A 22,656-nucleotide genomic window follows, 5' to 3' on the forward strand; every position below is an offset into this window, starting at 1 on the left:
TTCTGTTCAGCCGAACTTCTTGGGTATGCGATCTCTAAAGAAAGTCTTGGGTTCCTGATATATCTGCAAGTTTAGTCTTGGGTAAATCATGCAGTGAATTTTTGTAAGCATAATTTTTTGCAGGATTGATGGGGGCTTTTGTCCTTGGGGTCCTGTCCCCTTTGATGTTTGAAGGAAGCTTTGGGTTTATCCTTCTTGTGGAAAAAAAATGGTGCCACTGGAAATTTCAGATGGATTGAAAATGCAGGATACTTTCAGTCACCAAGTCTATTCAACAAGTTACTTATTTCTAGGGGGGCGGGGGAGATACAGCAGACACAAGAGCTGCCATTAGTAATTTACATCTAAGATTCGCTGATTTTTGCAACTTTATTTTCTAGTTTTTGTTGATTGTGACCTTCCTTTGCTGCATAGTCAGGTTAAACGGCCTAATTTTCCTACCTTTCTACAGTTGGAGGTGTTTGGTTCAGTTGCGGGGGTTCTAGCAAAAGAGAAATTCGGAGAGAATTAAGAACACAGAATTGATCCTTGGTAGAAGTAAGATCAAACTCAATAGCGATTCATTCTGAAATATTTGCCCATGTTAATTATCCAGACTGTTGACATGCATTGTCCGCATAATAACATTTTCAATTAACACCTCCGATTCAAGCTTGTTTAACTAGGCCATTTTTAGCTTAGCACATAATCAAATATTTTCTTCAAAAGAAGAATATGTAGGTATTTTCTCTCTTTTTTTAAAAAAATACATATGTTTTGCCTTCTCTGTTAATTTGTTTTATGCTGATGTGATGTGGGTTGGGGGGGGGGGAATTCTATGCATGCCCCAGCCCCAAGCAGTTCTACTTGGAAGTAAATAAATCTCTTTGAAACAAATGGGATCTGCTTACACCTAAACATATTTAAGGTTGCAGCTCTGTGCTTGATGTGCAGAACCGGGTTTACGTTCTTGAAGTATGTACCTTTCCGCCAGCTTCATTCTCTGGCCAGCCCCAATTCAAATGTGTGCAGTCCTCTCCAATGAGATATGCGAACAGATTTTTCTGTTTACCCTCCTGGTTTGTTTTGCTGATAAGATTCTTTAAAGAAGAGTGGACTCTGTTGTGTGTGGGGAAAAAAATCAGTTTATCTCTGTGGCAAATTCTATCAGCTGGAATGGGGGTGGGAAGAAATGCAAGAAGCTGAAACAAAGCAGGAGGGGACGAGGTGGGAAGAAGCCCCAAAGAATTGCTAGTGGTTAAAGCAATTTCCAATGAGGGCCCTTGTTCAATTGCCCTTTGCGGGGGGTTTTAAAGTGCATGGTAATACCTCTCTTTCTTTCCCTTTTTTTGGGGAGGGCGGGAGGGGGAGTTGAACTCCCGCAAGTGGACTTTTTTGGGGGGAGGGCCTTACCACCCCGTCAATTTTGGCTGATTGGTGTTCTGCAAAGCTGAAGTGTTCCGATGTTTTAACCTTTGCTTGCCTCCTCCCAGCCAAAGGTGACGGAGTTCAGATCCCAATTTGCCTTTTCGGTATCATGCCGGTGACCCCCAAATAGAGTCTTACCAGTCGCTTAGCAGGAAACTGGTAGTTTATTTTAGCTTCCCCTTATCAGATTTGCTTCTTTTGCTAACCCGTATTCCCCTGTCACCCCTTGGATGCCAGACCCCCAAAGAGGTGACTGACAGCCCGTTGCCACAGAGCCTGCCCTCCCCTCCAAACAACAGGGATTTGGTTTCTTGTTCCATTGCCAATATTTATGTAGCCAAAGTTTAGATTTTTCTCCCCCCTGCCTCTGTCCTCTGGTTTGACACTCCAGCAGTGAAACGGCACTCAATTTTTTCGGAGAGGTTATGGCTGGCACCCCACCTAGTGTTCGTTTTTTGATTCATGAGGAGGCCAAAAAATAAAAGCAGAGTTTGGAAGTCACTGTTTGCTAGCTTGGCTCCTTGTTTGCCATCAGGTCTTTGTTTGCATTTTGTGAACAGAATAGGTTAATGGACAGGATCTCTGGCAGAACAATTCTTTGGAGAATGATACAAAACTGGGTTGGAGCATTTATTTGATTCCACCCCCCCCCCCAAAAAAAAGTTATTTCCAAGTGGGAAAGAGAAGCATCTTTGGAATTGAGGCAGATTATTCTAAAATTGCAGTTAGGAACTCTAAAAGTGTAGGTTTGCGTGTTTGTGAGAAAATGTATCTTGCCATAAATTTGCGTCTGTAACACCATCCTTGTTAAGGTATCAACAGCAAAAAAACCCCCCAAAAGTCTTGTGAGACTGGCAAGAAATGAATTTCAAAATATATTCATCCAATAGTTTTAAGAGAGAAAGCTTGGCTCATTTACAAGAGTCGTCAGGGCAAGCGTTACCTCTTCAGGCAAGATTGTGGCGGATTCGTAAATATCCCTGTGTGGGTCGGGAGCATCTGGATCAAAAATTCTAAGTCTGGAAAGAGAACTACAGTGGGCAAAAATAACTTCGCAGCATCGGAATAGTCACCGACATTAAAGGACTAGTATTTTGAGAAACCGTCAGCTGATTGGCCGTGGTTGGCCTGGCACAGCTTCTTGGGTGGAGTTTACAACCACTTCTTCCCTTCTAGATTGTTTTATTATAAATACAACTCTTTTTAATCTTAAAAGTTCAGGTTGAACATGGATTTAGGTTAGGGTGTTCGTTTTTCTTGCGAGATGCATGAAGGATGAAACCTTGCCACTGTGTGGTAGATAAGGCCTTGGTTAATTATATTGCCAATTACTCTTGTTAAAAGACTGTTAAGGACACAGCATCTGAACTGAATCTCACTGGAACCTAATAGGGTCTTCTTTTGGATTACACAGTAGTATCTTTCTGCTGTATTCCCCCCCTTCCCCGCCAATAAAAAAAAACCTTGAAAGTATTCATAATTTTAGAGTCATTCCTCAATAGTCTGTTTTGGCTTCCCGGTCTCTCCAAACAAGGAAAACAGGTAATACTTAAAGCAAATGGGATATATTTCTAGTTCAATCTAATCAGAGTTTAGACATATGTAACTCTAGCAGATTTTAGATTGTATTTTAGGGTACCACACTTGGTCAGGAAAAGTAATCCCCATTTTTGTGTGTCTGCTGGAAAAAAAAATCTTGCAACAATATCTTGTCTTTGTGTGTTCTTTTCCTTTGGCCCTTCATGAAACCTGGGTGCATACATTTATATAAAATTTCATGTTGGCTACTGCGACATTACATAGCATGCGGTGTTTCCCGACCAACCTTGCAGTATAGAAGAGCTGTAGGTAGGCCGTTTCCAAACCCAGGATTATGAGGTTCTGTTGTAAGGCTGGGGGGGGGGGGGGGGGGAGGGAGAAAGAGAGAATTAGATCAAGTTTTAATTTGGGATCCAGGCGTGCTAAATATTTGAAGTATACCCATTGTGATGTGTACAATTCATCCGTGGGGTTGTTTTTTCCCCCTTGATTTCCTTTGCTAGTTATTTAGTTTTGAATCTGTCATTATTTATCTAAGTGCAGCTGACCCAGCAGAACGGTGTTTTAGAGTAGGCTTTATGTTTTGATAAATGTGATCTGGTTGAAAAAAGTATTTTCGACTGAATGCAGAGCTTAATAGAACATGCTGACATAATAGTTTTAATGCATTTTGTTGAAAATGTGTGAGCAAACAGAATAGCTTTTGTTCCTTCATAATTGGCTGTAAAAGTAGATGGAGACATAACCATTACATATGGAAATGCGAAGAGGGGGAAAAAAGGAATAACGTGTTTTTCCCCCCCCCCTCTCTTGGCTATATTGAGAATTGGATTCTCCGGCATTTTTTTTAAAAAAAGAGCATCTAAAATAAATGCGTCCTTTGAAACGGGTTGTCAAAATAACAATGGTCCAAATGGAATGTTTGTCATATTATATGTATTTTTTCCCTGTCTCCTAAGTTAAACAATGAAATAGCTGCAGCGGCATAATGCAAATGGGTTGTATTTAATATTTTTGCCCTACCTTTTAATCTATGAGGCAAAGTACAACAATTGCAGATTTATCTGCTAGGATTTGATGGGAAGTTGAGTGATACTTTGAAATAAATAAATGGGATCTTGTTTCTACAACACAGCATGTGATATTGAAACATTTTCCTCTTCCGGTCAAAACTTTAAAAACGGACATATTTCTTTCTCTCTTTCTTAAATGTATGCTATATGTTGGGCACCGTTGGGCAATAGACCCTCATCTCCCTGTTCTGTGTACATTTGGAAGAAGAACTCTAAGAAGGACTTATTGGCAAGGAAATGGTAGTGAAATCCACCAGGTTGGAAAACTTGGCTCTGCTTTAATTTGTCAAAGCCACACAAAATCCTTCTCCTGTGCATGTGTGTTTGTGTCAGTGTTACGCAGGAACTTTTTAATGTTCGCTTCAGAAATTTAATCTGGAAGTCATGGAAACTACCTATTATCTGATTTTAGTTTGCAGAGGAACAGACAGGGAGGTAATCCTTGAATTAAACGGGCTTTCTTTCTTCTCCCCCCCCCCCTTCCGTGGCTTTCCAAGCTGACCACACACCATTTGTACAACAGAATTCTGTGTCGTCCCGCTGGGAGAACGATAGGGAGCCATCCTTTCCTTTGAATAAGATCAGCTAGTTTGAAGTCAAGGGAGGTTTCTTCTCCTTTTTGGTAACATTTAATTTACAAATGGATCTTGGCGATAAGAAAAGGGAGCAGCCAATGATAACAAACAAGAAATGAAAGGGTTTTTCTTTCTTTCCCCCCAATGAAAGGTCCAGAGCTATCTGTTAAACAATTGACAACAGTTGAAAGCAAATAGTTTTGATATGTATTCAGACAAGGAAGATTGGGTAGGGTTATCCACCTTAACAACCCACATTGATTCCTTATTATATAGGAGCATTTCTCTCTGTTTCTCTCTTAATGGCTCATCTTTTTTCTCCTTTCTTTTGATGGGTTTTATCTTTCCCAGAAATGTAAGAAGTTTTTTTTAAATGCTGCTTTTATAGATATGAGGTCATACTCTGATCTAATCTCCGTGGTCGTAAAACTTACAATGACTCCACGGGGTTGGGAGATCTTGTGTGTTCATAATGGAAGCTACCCACAGATTTACACTGCTAAGACTTGAAGTAGAATTGACATTATTAAAAGAGAGAGACAGAGACAGAACTTAACACCCAGATCCTAAACAGAACTAAGTGGGAAGCTAGTTCTCTGATCAATGAGACTTAAGGCCACTCACCATAGGGGCAAATCTGAACTCTGGTGGGCATTAAGTGGAATTCAGTAGGACTTGCTTATGAGTAAGCAAGGTTAGGGTGAAGTTGAAAAACGTGCTTAGGATCAGCAGGTCTTGGATGAGATGTTTTCAGCAGCACAAATTCATAATGCATCGAGAGCGATTTAGCAGTTTTTGAGCAACAGCAGAGTTCAAGCAACCTTACAGGCTTCAGCTAAGCATTGCGGGAAGGATTAGACAACAAATGCTTTATTGTGGAAATATGAATATTATTCTTTGACAAGGGATTTCTCTCTCTTTCTGAGTTGGTATTCAACAAAGCCCCGAGTTGCAGTGGAATGAACTTTTGGAGTGAAAACCAATCTCAGTTGAAGGGTCAGAGTTAGCACAGATCTTATGCTAGAGCTTGAGAGCTTGTTAGATTGTTTCCGTCTACCTGTGACTGGGGTGGCCCATTCTTTTTTTTAAAATGTCCCCTCTCACTCCCACCCCGCCCCATAATTCTTGTCAGCAACTGATTGGGACCTTGAATGACTACAAATTAGTTTAGTGACGAGGTGACTGACACTGATACCTTTGAACCAGTTGAAGATGAACGAGGTTGATGGGGAAATTTGAGGGTCTAATGAGTCCTTCAAATGGTTGATTTGCCACTCGGCGGACACCTAGACAATAAACAAGTATGAAATATTGGAAATCAATATCTTGCTATGGAATTTCACTATGCCCCCAATGTCTTTGGTTCATACTATGTGATATTTTGATGGATTATCTGAAGGAAATTCTCTTCTAAGATATGGGTATTCATAAAAAAACTTCTTGAACAGTCTTTAAAATCAGTCATGGGCAACCTTTGTGAAGTTGTTGTATTGATCTTAGTTGTTTCTCGGTTCAATTTTGGTCTTTTTTAAAAGCAGTAAATGTGAAGAAAAGAAAGTGGGAGCTGGCAGTCAACATGACTTGAAAATGTACAATTAGGTGTTCAAAGGAGGAGAAAACCATATATGTTACCCTGAATCTCTTAGAATCATAGAATCATAGAGTTGGAAGAGACCTCAAAGGCCATCAAGTCCAACCCCCTACAATGCAGGCACACATAATCAAAGCACTCCTGGCAGATGGCCATCCAGCCTCTCTTAAAAACCTCCAAAGAAGGAGACTCCACCACACTCCGAGGTAGCGAATTCCACTATCAAATAGCCCTTACTATCAGGAAGTTTTTTCTGATGTTTAGGTGGAATATCTTTTCCTTCACCTTGAACCCATTACTCTTGGTCCTAGTCTCTGGAGCCGCAGAAAACAAGCTTGCTCCCTCACCAACATGACATCCCTTCAAATCTCTAAACGTGACTATCATGTAACCTCTTAACCTTCTCCTCGCTAAACTAAACATACCCAGCTCCCTAAGTCTCTCCTCATAGATCATGGATTCCAGATTTACCATTTTGGTTGCCCTCCTCTGGACCCGTTCCAGCTTGTCAATATCCTTCTTGAATTGCGGTTCCCAGAACTGTACACAATATTCCAGATGAGGTATAACCAATGCAGAATAGAGAGGTACAATTACATTCCTTGATCTTGGAAGCAGGATGAAGGCAAACATGTGCAAACATTGGATCAAACATTGTCACATCATGACTATGTTAATAAGGTGCCTTCCCCAGCTGTCTACTCCAGCTGGGTACTCATTTTACCAACCTTGGAGTCAACCTTGAGCCGGCTATCTAAAACTGACTTCTGTCGGGATTGAACTCGGGTTGTGAGCAGAGTTTTGACTGCAGTTCCTTAGTTTACCACCCTGCACCACGGGGCTCTTGGAAGAAGAGCAGGATAAAAATATAGAAAAATACCTACAAATATCCTATGCCATAAAAAAGCCCTGCACAACTGTTTGGTGGAAACTCATCTATTTATTTTTTTAAAATGTATTTAAAATATTTATTAGGCACTTTCCTTGCAGAAGTCAAGGCAAGCTTACAATCTAACAGGTTGGGTGTACCCAGGGAGCAGGAGGCGATCCCACCCACCAGTATTTCAGAGATAGAAATGTAGATGCTGATACGTGCATGTAATACCTATACTCACTGCCTAACCCAGTGTTTCCCAACCTTTTCGGGGTCAGGGTACCCTTGACCTCACTCTTCATATCTCACGGTATCCCTGCTGCCAACCTCCACCTTCCCCTCCCATTGCCCCTGCTTGCCACACACCCCTCCTTCCCCTCCCAGGGTGAAGGGTAGCACTGGGGGGTGGTGGTGACTGCTGACCTTGTGGCAGGCCCTGCCCCATGGGCCAGTTCCATGTCCTTGCTGGCACCAGTGGGAGACACCACAAAAATGGGGGGGGGGGCAGTAGTGTTGCTGTGGTACCCCTGGGGCATGCTCATGGCACCCCAGGGTACCACGGAACCCTGGTTGAGAATGGCTGGCCTAACCCTACTCCCTCTGTCCACATGTGCTGTTGAAGATGCTGGTCCACTTGTTGTAGACTCATACATGCTTGTCATGACCTGGTTTAAAGGGAAGAGGTCACTTTGTTCTTCTGGAGATGAAGATTTTGGATTTATGTCCTACCTTTCTCTCCTGTAAGGAGACTCAAGGTGGCATACAAGCTCCTTTCCCTTCCTCTCCCTTTCTGCTTAAAGGTTTACTGTGTTTCCCCGAAAATAAGACAGTGTCTTATATTAATTTTTGCTCCCCAAGATGCGCTATGTCTTGTTTTCAGGGGATGTCTTATTTTTCCGCTCCACAGCTGTATGCTCTGGTGTTCTGTTCGACAGGCATGCTTCCAAACAAAAACTTTGCTACATCTTACTTTCGGGGGAAGCTTTATATTTAGCACTTCAGCAAAACCTCTACTACGTCTTATTTTCAGGGGATGTCTTATTTTCGGGGAAACAGGGTAGTAGCAAGGACAAATTGTATTAGAATATATGTTGTTATGCTGATTGGTTCATAGCAACCCTTGCTAACTTCTCCAGGGGAAACAGCAAGGTTGTACACTATGTGGAGAATTCAGTGTTCATGCACATACATGTACAATGGAATCACGAATTGACTGCAGTGCTATCCCTTTCCCACTTACCCCATTCATATGTTAGATTTACAGACATCCTGAGGGAAAGAGCTGGAAAATCAAAGGCTTTAAGACTGTATAAAGGTATACTCCCAAAGAAGCGTGCACTAACTTTCATAGAACCATAAAGCTGGAAGAGACCCCAAGGGCCATCAAGTCCAACCCCCTGCAATGCAGGAACACATAATGAAAACACTCCTGACAGATGGCCATCCAGCCTCTCTTTAAAAACATCCAAAGAAGGAGACTCCACCACACTCCAAAGTAGTGCATTTCACTATCCAACAACCCTATCAGGAAGTTTTTCCGGATGTTTAGGTGGAGTCTCTTTTCCTTCACCTTGAACCCATGACTCCTGGTCCTAGTCTCTGGAGCAGCAGAAAACAAACTTGCTCCCTCACCAACATGACATCCCTTCAAATATCTAAACATGAAATCTTTAGAAAAATAAGGGACTTGTATATTTGGAACCAATACCAGCAATTTGGGAGTACCTTGTCCTTGATAGGTTTTTGGAAACTTTAGTTGATATAGAATACCAGGAATTTGATTGGAGTGGGTTGTAGATGCCATCTTTCCATGCTTGGCCCACTATGGCTCCCAGTTTGTTTCCAGGTACAATTCAAGGTGCTGGTCTTGATCTTCAAAGCCTGATGTGATTTGGGACCAGCAGACCTGAAGGACTGTCTACTCCTATATGAACTTGGCCAACTATTACAGTCATCTCTGGAGGCACTGCTTTGGGCACCCGGCCCTCTGAGTTTAGGTGGGTGGTCACCTGAGAGAGGGCCTTCTTGGTCACAGCACCAAAGTTCTGTAACTTTTCCCTATTGCCTCCTGTCGTCACCTTCTGCCAACAGGTGAAGACTTTTCGTTTGGTTTGTCATTCCCACAGGGATCCCTCCTTCCTGGCAAATGTTGTAATTGCTTTTTTTATGTGTTGTAGATATTTTAATTCTGTTTTAAATCTGTTCAAATGGTGTGTGTGTGGGGGTAGATTTTAACGGTGTTAAAACATGGTCGTATCCGTATGTTTAAATGGTTGGCTACCTTAGTGGTCCTTGTGAGGGCAGAAAGTCAGGCTATAAATTTTATAAATAGGTAATAAAAAACCAACTAATGTGGGTGTCCATGTTGGGAAGATGGGGGGGAGGGGGTGTTTCCAAGCACGGATGCTTAGTAATCCTGCTTCGGGCTGAGATGGTGCTGTATTCCTGTTCAGTTTTTAATCTTTCTTTTTTTCCCCCTCTTTGCCTTGATGTCTTAGGAGACACACACAAGGTTCCACCAAAACGAACCACCAAAACGAAGGATGCCCACGTCTGTGGCAGATGCTGTGCCGAATTTTTTGAACTATCAGATCTCCTGCAACATAAGAAGAACTGTACGAAAAAACAATTGGTTTTAATTGTGAATGAAACCCCCGTTCCTCCTCCTGAAGCCTTCCCTCCTTGCCCCCCTTCTGAGAATCCCGACAAACCGAGGAATGACGCAGCTAAGAGCGTGGATCAAGTAGACGTTTCCGAGCCTAGCACACTTGACCAGGAAGAATCTATGGACACCGAAGCATCCTGCGTGGACAAGAGCGCCGGCGGTAGTTCCCAGAATGTCAACGATAGTATTGCGAGCAGTAACGACTCCACAATGGGTACCTCAGCTACAGCAACCTCTCTACCTCAAACGGGGGACCTGACGACACTAGGCAACTTCTCAGTGATCAACAGCAACGTCATCATCGAGAACCTGCAGAGCACGAAAGTGGCGGTGGCGCAGTTCTCGCAGGAGGCCCGGTGCAACGGTGCCTCAAGCAGCAAGTTGGCCATCCCGGCCCTCATGGAGCAGCTGCTGGCGTTGCAGCAGCAGCAGATCCACCAACTGCAACTGATCGAACAGATCCGCCACCAAATATTACTGCTGGCTTCCCAGAGCACGGACCTGCCGTCATCGTTGAACCCGTCGCCGAGCCCGTTACGGACGTCCGCCCACCCGTTGTCCACATTAAGTTCTCACTTGTCCCAGCAGCTGGCTGCGGCGGCCGGATTGGCGCAAAGCTTGGCGAGCCAGTCCGCCAGCATCGGCGGCGTGAAGCAACTGCCTCCTCTACAGCTACCTCAGAACAACCCTGGCAACGCTATGATTCCATCCAGTAGCGGCTCATCTCCAAATATCACCGTCTCAACAGTAGCCATGGTGACACCGTCCTCTGAGAAAGTGGCTACAAATGCTGGCGGCCCTCAGCTCGGCAATCCACCAGCGCCCGTGTCATCTTCACCGGCTTTTGCAATAAGCAGCTTGTTAAGCCCTGTCTCGAACCCTCTTCTACCTCAGCCCACCCCTAGCAACTCCGTGTTCCCCAATCCTTTGTCGAATCTCGGGACGCCCGCAGAGGACTTGAACTCCTTGGCTGTTCTGGCCCAGCAGAGGAAAAGTAAGCCGCCCAACATCACCGCCTTTGAAACGAAAGGTCCTTCCGACGAAGCATTCTTTAAGCATAAATGCAGGTTCTGCGCTAAAGTGTTTGGGAGCGACAGTGCCTTGCAGATCCATTTGCGTTCTCACACTGGGGAGAGGCCATTCAAATGCAACATCTGTGGAAACCGGTTTTCCACCAAGGGGAACTTAAAAGTCCATTTTCAGCGTCATAAAGAGAAATACCCGCACATTCAGATGAACCCCTACCCCGTGCCCGAGCATCTGGACAACATTCCCACCAGTACGGGAATTCCGTACGGAATGTCGATACCACCGGAGAAACCCGTAACTAGCTGGCTGGACAGCAAGCCAGTCTTGTCAACACTGACGACATCCGTCGGCTTGCCACTGCCCCCCACGATTCCCAGCTTGACCCCCTTCATCAAAACAGAGGAACCTCAGCCCATTCCCATCACTTATCCTTCTTCCAGTCCCCCGTGTTCCATCAAAAGTGACTCTGGCTCGGGTGATCCTGCTGGGAAAAACTCAAATGGGCATGTAGCTGAAGGGGAGGTAGGTGCTTTGCTGTTGTCCGACGGCAAGCCAGAAGAGAACACTCAGTCATCGAGCACTGCCACGAGTCTTAACCATTCTGTAACCTCTCCGCCCACAGATTCAGGTTCCCACGGCGTGGTCGCTTTTACCAACCCTCTCATGCCTCTCATGTCCGAACAGTTTAAGGCCAAGTTTCCATTTGGGGGCCTGTTGGATGGAGTCCCGGCCTCCGAAACATCCAAGCTGCAACAACTGGTGGAGAACATTGACAAAAAGGCAACTGATCCAAACGAGTGTGTCATTTGCCACAGAATTCTCAGTTGCCAGAGTGCTTTGAAGATGCACTACCGCACACATACGGGCGAAAGGCCCTTCAAGTGCAAAATCTGTGGCCGTGCCTTCACGACGAAGGGCAACTTAAAGACCCACTATAGCGTCCACCGTGCCATGCCCCCTCTGAGAGTGCAACATTCCTGCCCGATCTGCCAGAAGAAGTTTACCAACGCTGTTGTGCTACAGCAGCACATCCGAATGCATATGGGTGGACAGATACCCAACACGCCTGTGACGGAGCACTACTCCGAGTCGATGGAGTCAGACACGGGGTCATTTGATGAGAAGAACTTTGACGACCTGGACAACTTCTCCGACGAGAACATGGAAGACTGTCCTGACAGTAGCGTGCCAGATACACCTAAATCGGTCGACGCATCTCAAGATAGCTTATCTTCTTCCCCATTGCCACCAGAAATGTCAAGTATTGCTGCTTTAGAAAACCAGATGAAGATGATCAATGCAGGGCTTGCGGAACAACTCCAAGCCAGCTTGAAGTCTGTGGAGAATGGGTCAGTGGAAGGGGACGTCATGACAAATGATTCGTCATCAGTCGGTGGAGATATGGAAAGCCAAAGCGCTGGAAGTCCTGCTATCTCAGAGTCTACCTCTTCCATGCAGGCCTTGTCTCCATCCAACAGTACGACTGATTACCACAAGTCACCGAGCGTTGAAGAGAAACCACCAAGAACGTTATTTAGTGATTGTGCCAATGGTTGGCCCCTGACCCTTGCAAATGGTGGCGCTTTGGACTTGACATCGGGCAACCCAGAGAAGCTGATGATTAAGGAAGAGTCCTTGACTATGCTGTTCCCTTTCCGAGACAGAGGCAAACTTAGAAACACGGCGTGCGACATTTGTGGCAAAACGTTTGCTTGTCAGAGTGCCTTGGACATTCATTACAGAAGTCATACCAAAGAGAGACCGTTTATTTGCACAGTCTGCAATCGTGGCTTTTCCACAAAGGGTAATTTGAAGCAGCATATGTTGACACATCAAATGCGAGACCTACCATCACAGCTCTTTGAACCCAACGCAAACCTGGGCCCCAATCAGAACTCGTCGACGGTCCCAACTAGCGCTCTCGCGTCGCTGATCAAGACGGAGGTCAACGGTTTCGGGCACGGCTCTCCTCAGGACAGTAGAGAGACCCTACCTGGCCTCATTGCTCCGGGGCCTTTACCATCTTCAGCATCATCACCCGTTTTGCTTCCCGCACTGCCCAGACGAACACCGAAGCAGCACTATTGCCACACGTGTGGGAAGACCTTTTCGTCCTCCAGTGCGTTGCAGATTCATGAAAGGACCCACACGGGAGAAAAGCCTTTTGCCTGCACCATATGTGGAAGAGCTTTCACGACAAAAGGCAACCTGAAGGTACTTCTTTGGTCTCTTTTCATTGCTCACATGCTCTGTTTGTGCTTCATGCTGTGTCACAGTAAGTGAACAATAATTGACTTGGGCAGCCTTTCCTGTTGTTTTTAGCATCCCAGGTTGGATTTGGCCAGCTTTTCTGCTCAGTCTCAGCTAATTTCCCTTCTTATTACAGCGTCTATTCCATCTGTTTTGTAAGTGCAAAGCCCACGACCCCTCTCCATTTTAGATGCTTTTGGTAGCTTTTTTTCGCCTGCAGAAAAGCTAGCTACATCTAACCCCACATTGACATTTGCTACAGGATCAGAGAAGACCCCTACTTTACATAGCCAATTGTTGTGCATACAGCTCAGATAAGGCACACAGTGTGGATGGCCACTCTTGTCTTTAAGGTGGATTGGGCCTAGGATTAGGGTAGCCCAGGAGGCTTTTCCGGGGAGGGGGGTTAAATCAGGCTGACCAGATGTCCCGCTTTTGGCGGGACAGTCCCGCCTTCAAACAATTTGTCCCGATTTTTGGGAGGCTGCCGCACTGCCTTCTGGGGTGCAAGGCAGTGCGGCAGCCTCCCCCATGTGCGGCTGCAGGAGCACGGCCTTCCGGGGCATGCTGTTTCCTGCCCTGTCACAGGGAAACGGCAGCACCCCAGAAGGCAGTACGCTCCTGTGGCTGCGCGCGCGGGAGGCTGCCGCACTGTGCAAGGCCTTCTGGGGCTTGCCGTTTCCCGCCCTGTGACAGGGCGGGAAACCATCCCGGTTCACAAAGGTGACCATCTGGTCACCTTAGGTTAAATGATGTCACTTTGTGATGTCATTGCCAGTTATGTAACTGGAAGTGACCTCACAGTGTTTCCATAATCTCCTGAATCTCTGTGGGGAATTGCTAGAGTGTCCTGGCAACACATGACATCACTTCCGGATATGCAACATTTATGACACTTCCTCCCAATTTGCTGCTGCACTAGGGAATGCTGGGTGTTGAGAGAATAGGGCTAGAAGGCTGGCTTCCTCGTATTAAAAAATGTTTGAAAGAAAAAAGGAAGGAAGGAATTAGGCCCCTTCCGCACACGCAGAATAGTGCACTTTCAATCCACTTTGAGGCTGGATTTTAATGTGCAGAATAGCAAAATCCACTTGCAAACAGTTGTGAAAGTGGATTGAATGTGCATTATTCTGCATGTGCGGAAGGGGCCTAACAAGGAGGAAAAACAAAGGAAGGGGTATAAAAACAAAAGGAGAAAACTGTTTCCAAGAGCTCCACAGCTGGCTTGCACTGCTGATTTCTGGATTTTTTCCCCAGAATCAGCGGGTCTGAAATCCAGACCCTTCCAGCCCATCAGTCAGATTCAGAATCCTCCATATCTGGGGAGTCAAGAGCTAATTTTCCTCTGGAGACAACAAAGTAGCCCCTATCAGCAACGTGTAGTCTGGGAACACTCTGAGACACCACCAGATTGAAATGTCATTCCACTGGATATCCCAAAGGCTGGTTTCCTTACCCAGATTTCCAATTGGGTGTTTGTAAATGGGTTATGTTTTTGGAATTTTTTTGATGCAGTAGCATGAGACGGCACTAAAGTGTGGCACTGTCTTTGCTCTGCTGATGCGCGATCACATGGCTAAGTATCCCCGAGTCAAGTAGCATCGTGTTCTGCGTGTGTTTGTTGACAATTCAAAAGCAAAACTATTGGGCCTAGGCGGGTTTGTGATCCTGCTGTAAATTGCACCGTGCAACTGTCCCAGGCGAGATTGCGTTGCTCTTCTGGGAACTTTCCACTTTCTTCTTTGGAAGAAGAGGGGGTGGGGGCAATTGAGGGGGATCCCTGCTTTCTGCAGCACACAAGGATATGCGGGGGACGTTTTAAAATCTGTTTTGGCATCTGCGTTGCAACATCCGATGGAGAGTCAACCATTGTCTCAGCCAGCTAGCTGCAAGAAGAAATGGATTTCTTCATTTGGCTGATATACTTTCTCCAAACGTCTCTTGTTACCCTTTATTTTCGACATGCTGTCTGCTTCCGATACTTTACGCTGCTTGTCACCTGCTTACCTTCACCTGTGCATGCCAACGCATTTAGCTAGTTCTGGGGGGGAAATGCAGCAAGGGTGTCACTTGTGCCAGTATGTTTTCCCACTTTGGCTTCTGTGTGAATACGAAACTTCACAGATTTAAAGGCAGTCGTGATGTGTCGATGCCTGGATCCTTCTGGATCCTCCTCCTCCTCCTATTAGTGACTTTTCACATCTGTAGCGGAAAAGCTAGCTGTGAGCGGATTTCTTGAGCTGGCGCTCATTGCTTTAATAGCTCATTTAGCTAACATTTCTTATTGGGGTGTGTTGAGCAAGGAAATGGCCTTCCATTTTGTGGGATACTTTCCTAATGCGCTGTGGTCTGTGGGCTGAGGGTGTGTGCAAATGTGATGGAAGCTGAACTGCTATTTTCAAGAGTTCTGTTTTCATGAGTGAAGCCCTCCAATAAGCAGTGACACAGCTTAGATTGTGGTTTTGGTGTTCATTGAATGCTATCTCATTGTGCTCCTTACAACTGTCCTGTAAGGTAGGCTAGTATCAATCCCAAACTGTAGTTAATGAGTTGCAAAAGCATGGTCTTTCCCACAGGGCGTGCCTAGGGAAAATGCAGCCCGGGGCAGACTCAGAGTTTTCTCTCCCCCCCCCCAATGGGCCCCCATGCCTCCCTGCACCCCACTTATCTTAGCCTGCAGCGGGACATGGCAGGAGTGCCCAGTAGCAGCCTCTGTTGGGCCTGGCAGGGCGGAGTGAGGGGGAAGAAGGAGGGGTGTGGGGGCAATTTTCCGCCCCACGTGACCCCCAGTGGCGTCTGCCCAGGGCACCGGTCCCCACCCTGCCCAGTGGTAGTTATGCCACTGCTTTCCTATCACCACCGAGTGAGCTTGGGACAGAGGTGAATCTTGAACTTAGTGCCTTTCTAGGTTAGTGCTTATTCCCTTAACCAACCTCTGCAATACCAGCTCTGAAATACCATTTTTGGTCCTGCGATTTTGCCATTGTACAGTAAACAGTTAAATATTAAATATTTAAAAAAACAGTTAAATGTTAAAAAGAAGTAGCGATTGCAGAATGTATTTATTTACTTATTTCTTTGACGTCTAACTCATTCTCCCCTGCTACAGCGGGCTCAGAGTGGCTAACATCAACATGGTCAATGACAATAAAATTGATATCACAACAAAACTTGGTGCCTTGAAATAAACAGCATTCCATGAAGGAGGAACAATTAGAATGATGGTATCTCCCCTGTACCCATATTAAATAGTAACCAATAGCATTGAAATGGGCAGGGAAGGGAAGGAGGGGAAGGCCGACCAAGATGGCTGCCCTCAATTATAGGCCTGGCAGAACAGTTCCATCTTACAGGCCCTGCGGAACAGAAGGAAGTCCAACAGTGTCCTGGTCTTGCTAGATCAGGGGTCGGCAACCTTTACCACCCAAAGAGCCATTTGGACCCGTTTCCATGGCCCTGAAGATCTACAGAGCCAGAGGTTCGGTCGCCCCACTCACCTTTTCTTCCAGTGCTGGGAGGAGGAGGCACCAGGCAGGGAAACCCTGATGGAGCAGGCAGCCGCCTGCTCCGTGGGGCAGAGGAGGGATGGCAGCTGCGGCCTGCCCGGTGTTGCTGCCTCTTGCACTGCGGGAGGCAGTGGCGCCAGGCAGGGAAATCCCCTCTGCCTGATGGAGCAGGCAGCTGCTCTGTGGAGCAGAGGGGGGATAGCAGCTGCGGGGATGGCAGAGGGGGGATGGCGGCTGCTTTAGAGGGACACACCCATCCTACCATCCAACCTCCAGGGGTTGGAGGGCAGCATGGGTGTGTTCCTCCAGCCCTCCAGAGCAGCGCTGGAAGGAGAGGTGAGTGGAGGGGACGTGAAAAGCGATGCCCTCACACACGGAGCCGCCTCCGGTTCGGCCCTCCACTCACCTTTCCTTCCAGCGCTGCTCTGGAGGGCTGGAGGGACACACCCATGCTACCCTCCGACCTCCAGGCCATGCAGAGCCGCAGTATAAGGCTGAAAGAACCGCGGGTTGCAGACCAGGCCAGTATCACAGCTGAAAAGGCTGCGGCCCCTTCCACACATGCAGAATATTGCACTTTCAATCCACTTTCACAACTGTTTGCAAGTGGATTTTGCTATTCCACACAGCTGCAAATTCCACACAGCTGCTATTCCACACAGGATTGAAAGTACATTTTTCTGCATGTGCGGAAGGAGCCTCTGTCTCTGGTCACTTTTCAGGGTTGGGATTGCCGGTAAGTTGTTATTTGCAGACCGTAATGCTCCTTGGGGAGCATTTGGAGAGACTGGAGAATTTGGGGAAAATGTGGGCATTTGGGAAGACTGGAGAAGTCGATCATTGCTGTGAAATGGTTGAATAGGGTTATTGATTCTCATCACATTGAAGTGGATAGTCTAATCCTTTTACAGCACAGCTTTTCAGAAGAGGGTCAGCCCACTTTGGTTGTGGGGGACCAGTGGCATGCTGCCCCTCCAAAGGAAAATTTGGAACTGGGTCTGGGAGTATATTAAGTAGATCAAGAGTGTCCATATATGTAGTAAAGTAGGTTCAACCTAGACCCAGTCACACAGTGTATGTCCTGCGTAAGGAAACATGCACTTTTACACACCCCACATATTTGTGGCATGGAGCATAATGTGGAACAGAGCCACATAGCAGTAGATGGCTGTTCCTTCTTCCAGTCTAAACACATGATGATTAGCAGCATATCATTTTCAACCTAGCTTGACTTACATTTTGTAGACCTCCCAGGGACGAGCCAAAATGCCACTGGGTCGGGCAAGAGAGACTGTAGGCCATTCATTTTCTAGATAATGAAAACCTGACCAACGGAGCTGCTGTTTTTGTTTGCTGCTCTCTTGACCGGCGTAAAATAACCACTGCTGCTGCTAACCAGTGTCTCTTGCAGGTTCACATGGGCACCCATATGTGGAACAGCACACCCGCCAGGCGAGGGAGACGGCTATCTGTGGATGGTCCCATGACTTTTCTCGGAAGCAATCCGGTCAAATTTCCAGACATGTTTCAAAAAGATCTGGCCGCCAGGTCAGGAAACGGAGACCCTTCTAGCTTCTGGAATCAATATGCAGTCGCTCTCTCCAACGGTTTGGCAATGAAGACGAACGAGATTTCGGTTATTCAAAATGGTGGCATTCCTCCAATTCCTGGAAGCATGGGAAATGGCAGCAGCTCTCCTATTAGCGGCTTGACAGGAAGCTTGGAGAAGCTCCAGAATTCTGAACCTAACGCACCTCTAGCTGGTCTGGAGAAAATGGCAAGCAGCGAGAACGGGACTCACTTCCGTTTCACACGTTTTGTAGAAGACAGCAAAGAGATTGTAACGAATTAGGGACACGTGTTATGAACGATCCTGCAGATATTGCAACCTGAGGTTGTGTTTCCCCCCCCCTCTTTTTTTATTTTAGCAAATCGACAAAACAACCACGTTAAAATGGACGTCCTTTTGTACCTGTTTGACTTCTAGAGTTCTAAAACAAGCTTATTTATTAGTGGTATAACCCTTTTTACTTTGCAAACACCTGCAAGCGATAACTTTGGTCTTCTGTATTTTGAACTAAATGCTAATTGACTTAGGAGTCCTGTAAACTTGCTGTAATATCTTATGGCAACACAAGTCTGTATGGCTAGGTGGTCTCATTCTGACATTTAACTTATTTTCTATATCCCATTTAACAAGAACTCTGGGGTGGCAAGATGCCTCTGCGATACATTCACACACACACCCCATCAAGGAAGTCTGTATATGTGTATACTTAGATCCCAATGGAAATTTTTATGAACAAATGCAGTGCTTAATTCTCCCAACAGATTGACAGGATTCCAAATGGACCATTATAAAATCGAACTGTGTGCATACTTCACAAACAGGCTCGGTTGTTTCTTTTCTTTCTTTCTTTTTTTGAATTCTAAAATTAAAGCGGCTTTAATTTTTTTGTAGATTTAACTTTTTTTTCTGGGTTTCCTTTTTTCCTTTTTTCCCCTTTGGGAATTGTTCTTTGTATTGTGCTTTTTACTGGAGTTGTCTTAGATGTTGATAAGTTTCTGTACAGTAAATAAGCACGCAGATGATTAGAGGAGATCCGAAAGTGTTGTTTTTTTTTTTGGTAGTTGAAACCTTTTGCCTTGTAGGTATATTCACTATAGAAAAGTGCTGGACTTTGACAATGCTGCTATGAATTGCATCTTGAACAACCTTCCATGGACACATTTAGATGCTCTTGTACATATCCCGAGTTTGTTGAAATGTACATATGTTCCCCCTACCCCAACATGAGCTCAAACCCTAGTTCTTGCTCAAGAGAACAAGTATAGTGTTTGTTTATTTTGTATTAGGTATGGGTAAAGAATCCTTTGGACTGTTATATGCACTTTCTTGGAAAGTTGAAAGGAAAATAAGTCCAGTTTCTTTTAACATTTAATACTTACTAACAGCAGAGATACTGTAATTTTACGCGAGTAATCAAATACATTTTTTTCAACAGATAAAGCTGGATTTGTGTGTGTTTTAAGCAGAGTCATTCTGGACCATCCTTGAGCTCTTTTGATGCCTGGGTTAACAAAACGGGGATAGTTTATAAGAGAACATATAGGTACGGTTTGCACCTGGCAATAAACTGTAATTTGTCATTTCAGAGACAAGTCTTGGGGATTCTCGGGTTCCCATCATTTCCGTCTGTCCTTGCGCCAAGTGAGTTCGTGAAGCTATAGTTCGTTGACATGTCCACACTGCAAACTCTAGTTGGCAGCTTCCCCCACAGATCAGGATTTCAAATCGAGATTAAACCCCAGTTTGGAATTCTGATTTGTAAGGAAGAGACCCTTCCGCCATCCCATCAGGGATCAGATATCATGGCAAAAGATAGTTTGCAATAAGTGTATTAATTATCAGGGAGAAGGTGAGAGGAGAGATGAGGGAATCTATGAGCATGAAAATCGTAATCTTCCCACCCTGGTAATCCTGTTAATAAACCACTATTTGTTGTTTAATTTGAAGCATGGAGACACATTTGTAAATAGTTACTCGCCCAGTTCTGGTTATGGTGGTAAAGATTGCTTGGGAGGCAGAAAAACTTTAGAAGATTTTTTTTTCTAGACTGCCAACTCACAAAGTTGCTGTGGTTCATGTAAGCAGGAAGGTTGCCTGTTATATATAATAGTTGTGTTAGATAATTTATTTGCAAATCCCCTGTGGATCAGAATGGAGCTGGATCTCCTCCGTAAATTGTACCACAATACTATGAGCCTTTTAAAGTGCACTTGCTATTTGTAGTGGGTTCTACAGATGGCATAAACTCCCAATATTTTTTTACAGCAACTATTGCCTTGCAATGTTTAGTCAATCTGAATTGGGGCAAGGAGGCATTTCCTCATCAGGATCTGCTGGTCTGCTATTGAAAGCAATTCTCTCCTCCTAACATCTGTTCATTATATGCTATTTCTTTTTTAAAATTGCTAATATTGTCCATTTGCCCTTCAAGTGGTTGAAATTAGTTGTGTTGTGTTGAAGCTTCTGAGGGAGGGAGATGTGGCTCAATAGTAGAGCATCTGCCTGGCATGTACAAGGTCGCCGGTTCCCTGGCATCTCCAGTTAAAAAGACCAGGTAGCTGGTGTTAAGAAAGAGCTCAGCTTGAGATTTCGGAGAGCTGCTGCCTTTCTGACTGGACAGTAGGAGGCCAGGCTGACCTTAGTTGGCTCACCATCTGACTCGGTAAAAGGAAGCTTCATGTGTTCATAAGGTGGTGGTAGATTCTGTAGGCCTGTTTTTTTAAATAACCAGAGAAGTGTTAGAATTTGGTCAACGTACAATATTGGTAGCATAGGCGATTTTGGCAAAGAAGTTCAGTTGTAGTTCAGAGGTCTCCAAACGATGGTCCTCCAGATGTTCATGGAGTACAGTTCCCATCAGCTCTGCCGATTGGCCATACTGGCAGAGGCAGGTGGGAATCGTAGCTCATGAACATCTGGAGGGGCACAGTTTGGAGACCACTATCTAATGGCCTCAAAGCGGTTAGTAGGACTTGTGCTTTAGTTTTCCTTGAGGTTCATGTCTCTGATACTTCATGGTCAAATGGTTTTGACTCACTCACTCAGAAATGCTAGCGGTGATGTTCTTATTTAGGGCTTTCCTTAAGCTGAATGTTTGAAGGGAAGCTTGGTTTACATTGATCGTAAGCCAGTTAGACATGTGTTTTCATTGTTTTTTTTATATGACCCTTGATCAGCAGTGACTAAATGTATGCACTGACGCTGTTAAGAGGTGGCTTGTCGCGTCTCATAATGGTCCATTCACGTATAACAGCTATCATGGAGGAGAAGTCGATTTATGGCTACCAATCTTGATCCTCTTTGATCTGAGATTGCAAATGCCTTAACAGTCCAGGTGCTCGGGAGCAACAGCCGCAGAAGGCCATTGCTTTCACATCCTGCAGGTGATCTCCCAATGGCACTTGCTGGGCCACTGCGAGTAGCAGAGAGCTGGACTAGATGGACTCTGGTCTGGTCCAGCTGGCTTGTTCTTATGTTCTTATCACTTGATGCTGCAATTGTCCAACTGTCCGTTGTGCATGTACAAAATGACCCTCTTTTACAATTTGTACTGAAGAGTATGTTCTTGTGTTGACTTTACCTGCCTGCTTCCACTATGCTGAGATATGCGCTGAGAGTATTCCAACAGAAGACCTTGTTGATCCAGAAATTGGTTCCTAAGAGCAGAAGTGCTTGTGTAATTGACCTGACTGAATGGGCTTTCCCATTTGTTGCAGTGAGAGATCTGATCCAGATGTGCTCTCCACTAAAATGAACGTATCATAGCCATGTATGTAGGAGATCTCAGAACTCATCAAAACTGTACAGCAAGCTAGTTAAAGTTAGCATAGTAAGCAAAAAGGTCTCTTGGGGACTGCAGGCTCAGTCTGATATTTGATCCATATACAACTATCATCTATTCCTGCAAAATAAACTTCTTCTACAAATATATTAATATATTTGTATATACAAATATAAATATATTATAAACTCTGGGACAAAAATGTCTTGTAGAAGAAGTTTACTTTGCAGGAATATATATATATATGCACTGAGAGTATTCCAACAGAAGACCTTGTTGATATAGATATAGATAGATAGATAGATAGATAGATAGATAGATAGATAGATAGATAGATAGATAGATAGATAGATAGATAGATAGATAGATAGATAGATAGATAGATAGATAGATAGATAGATAGATAGATAGATAGATAGATAGATAGATAGATAGATAGATAGATAGATAGATAGATAGATAGATAGATAGATAGATAGATAGATAGATAGATATCTCATTTGGTCATTGTAGAAGAATGCTATGAGTCACCATATTGGTCCATACAAAACAAGAACAAAATCCATTGAATACTTTTTATTAGCACTGACCAAATTATCCCAAAACATTGTGCAAGGTTCCAGCCTCACAAAACTGTTCTTCAGGCTGAAACTTGCAAAATTTGAGATCCAGGGATGAAAAGTAGACCTTCCAGATTTTGAATTTATGATTTGGTCAATGTACCACTCTATTAATGGTAGTTCCTGTCTTAATGGTAGTTCCTGTTCGAGTTATCAGGTTCTCCTATCAACCATGG

At 44.8% G+C, this 22,656-nt stretch overlaps 1 protein-coding gene across 2 annotated transcripts in view; it reads left to right on the top strand.

Annotated features, from left to right (window-relative positions):
- SALL1 (spalt like transcription factor 1) overlaps positions 1 to 19,519 on the top strand; it is a 27,436-nt gene extending 7,917 nt beyond the window's left edge. For both annotated transcript variants that reach the window (XM_048515917.1, XM_048515918.1), the window contains 2 exons: positions 9,558 to 12,967; positions 17,921 to 19,519. In XM_048515917.1, coding sequence (XP_048371874.1) covers positions 9,558 to 12,967; positions 17,921 to 18,361 — 3,851 coding nt within the window. In that variant the 3' untranslated portion in view covers positions 18,362 to 19,519. The remainder of the gene's footprint in view (positions 1 to 9,557; positions 12,968 to 17,920) is intronic.
- The last annotated feature ends 3,137 nt before the right edge of the window (positions 19,520 to 22,656 follow it).

This window comes from Sphaerodactylus townsendi, linkage group LG14, assembly GCF_021028975.2.
Source record: "Sphaerodactylus townsendi isolate TG3544 linkage group LG14, MPM_Stown_v2.3, whole genome shotgun sequence".
Classification (NCBI taxonomy): domain Eukaryota; kingdom Metazoa; phylum Chordata; class Lepidosauria; order Squamata; family Sphaerodactylidae; genus Sphaerodactylus; species Sphaerodactylus townsendi.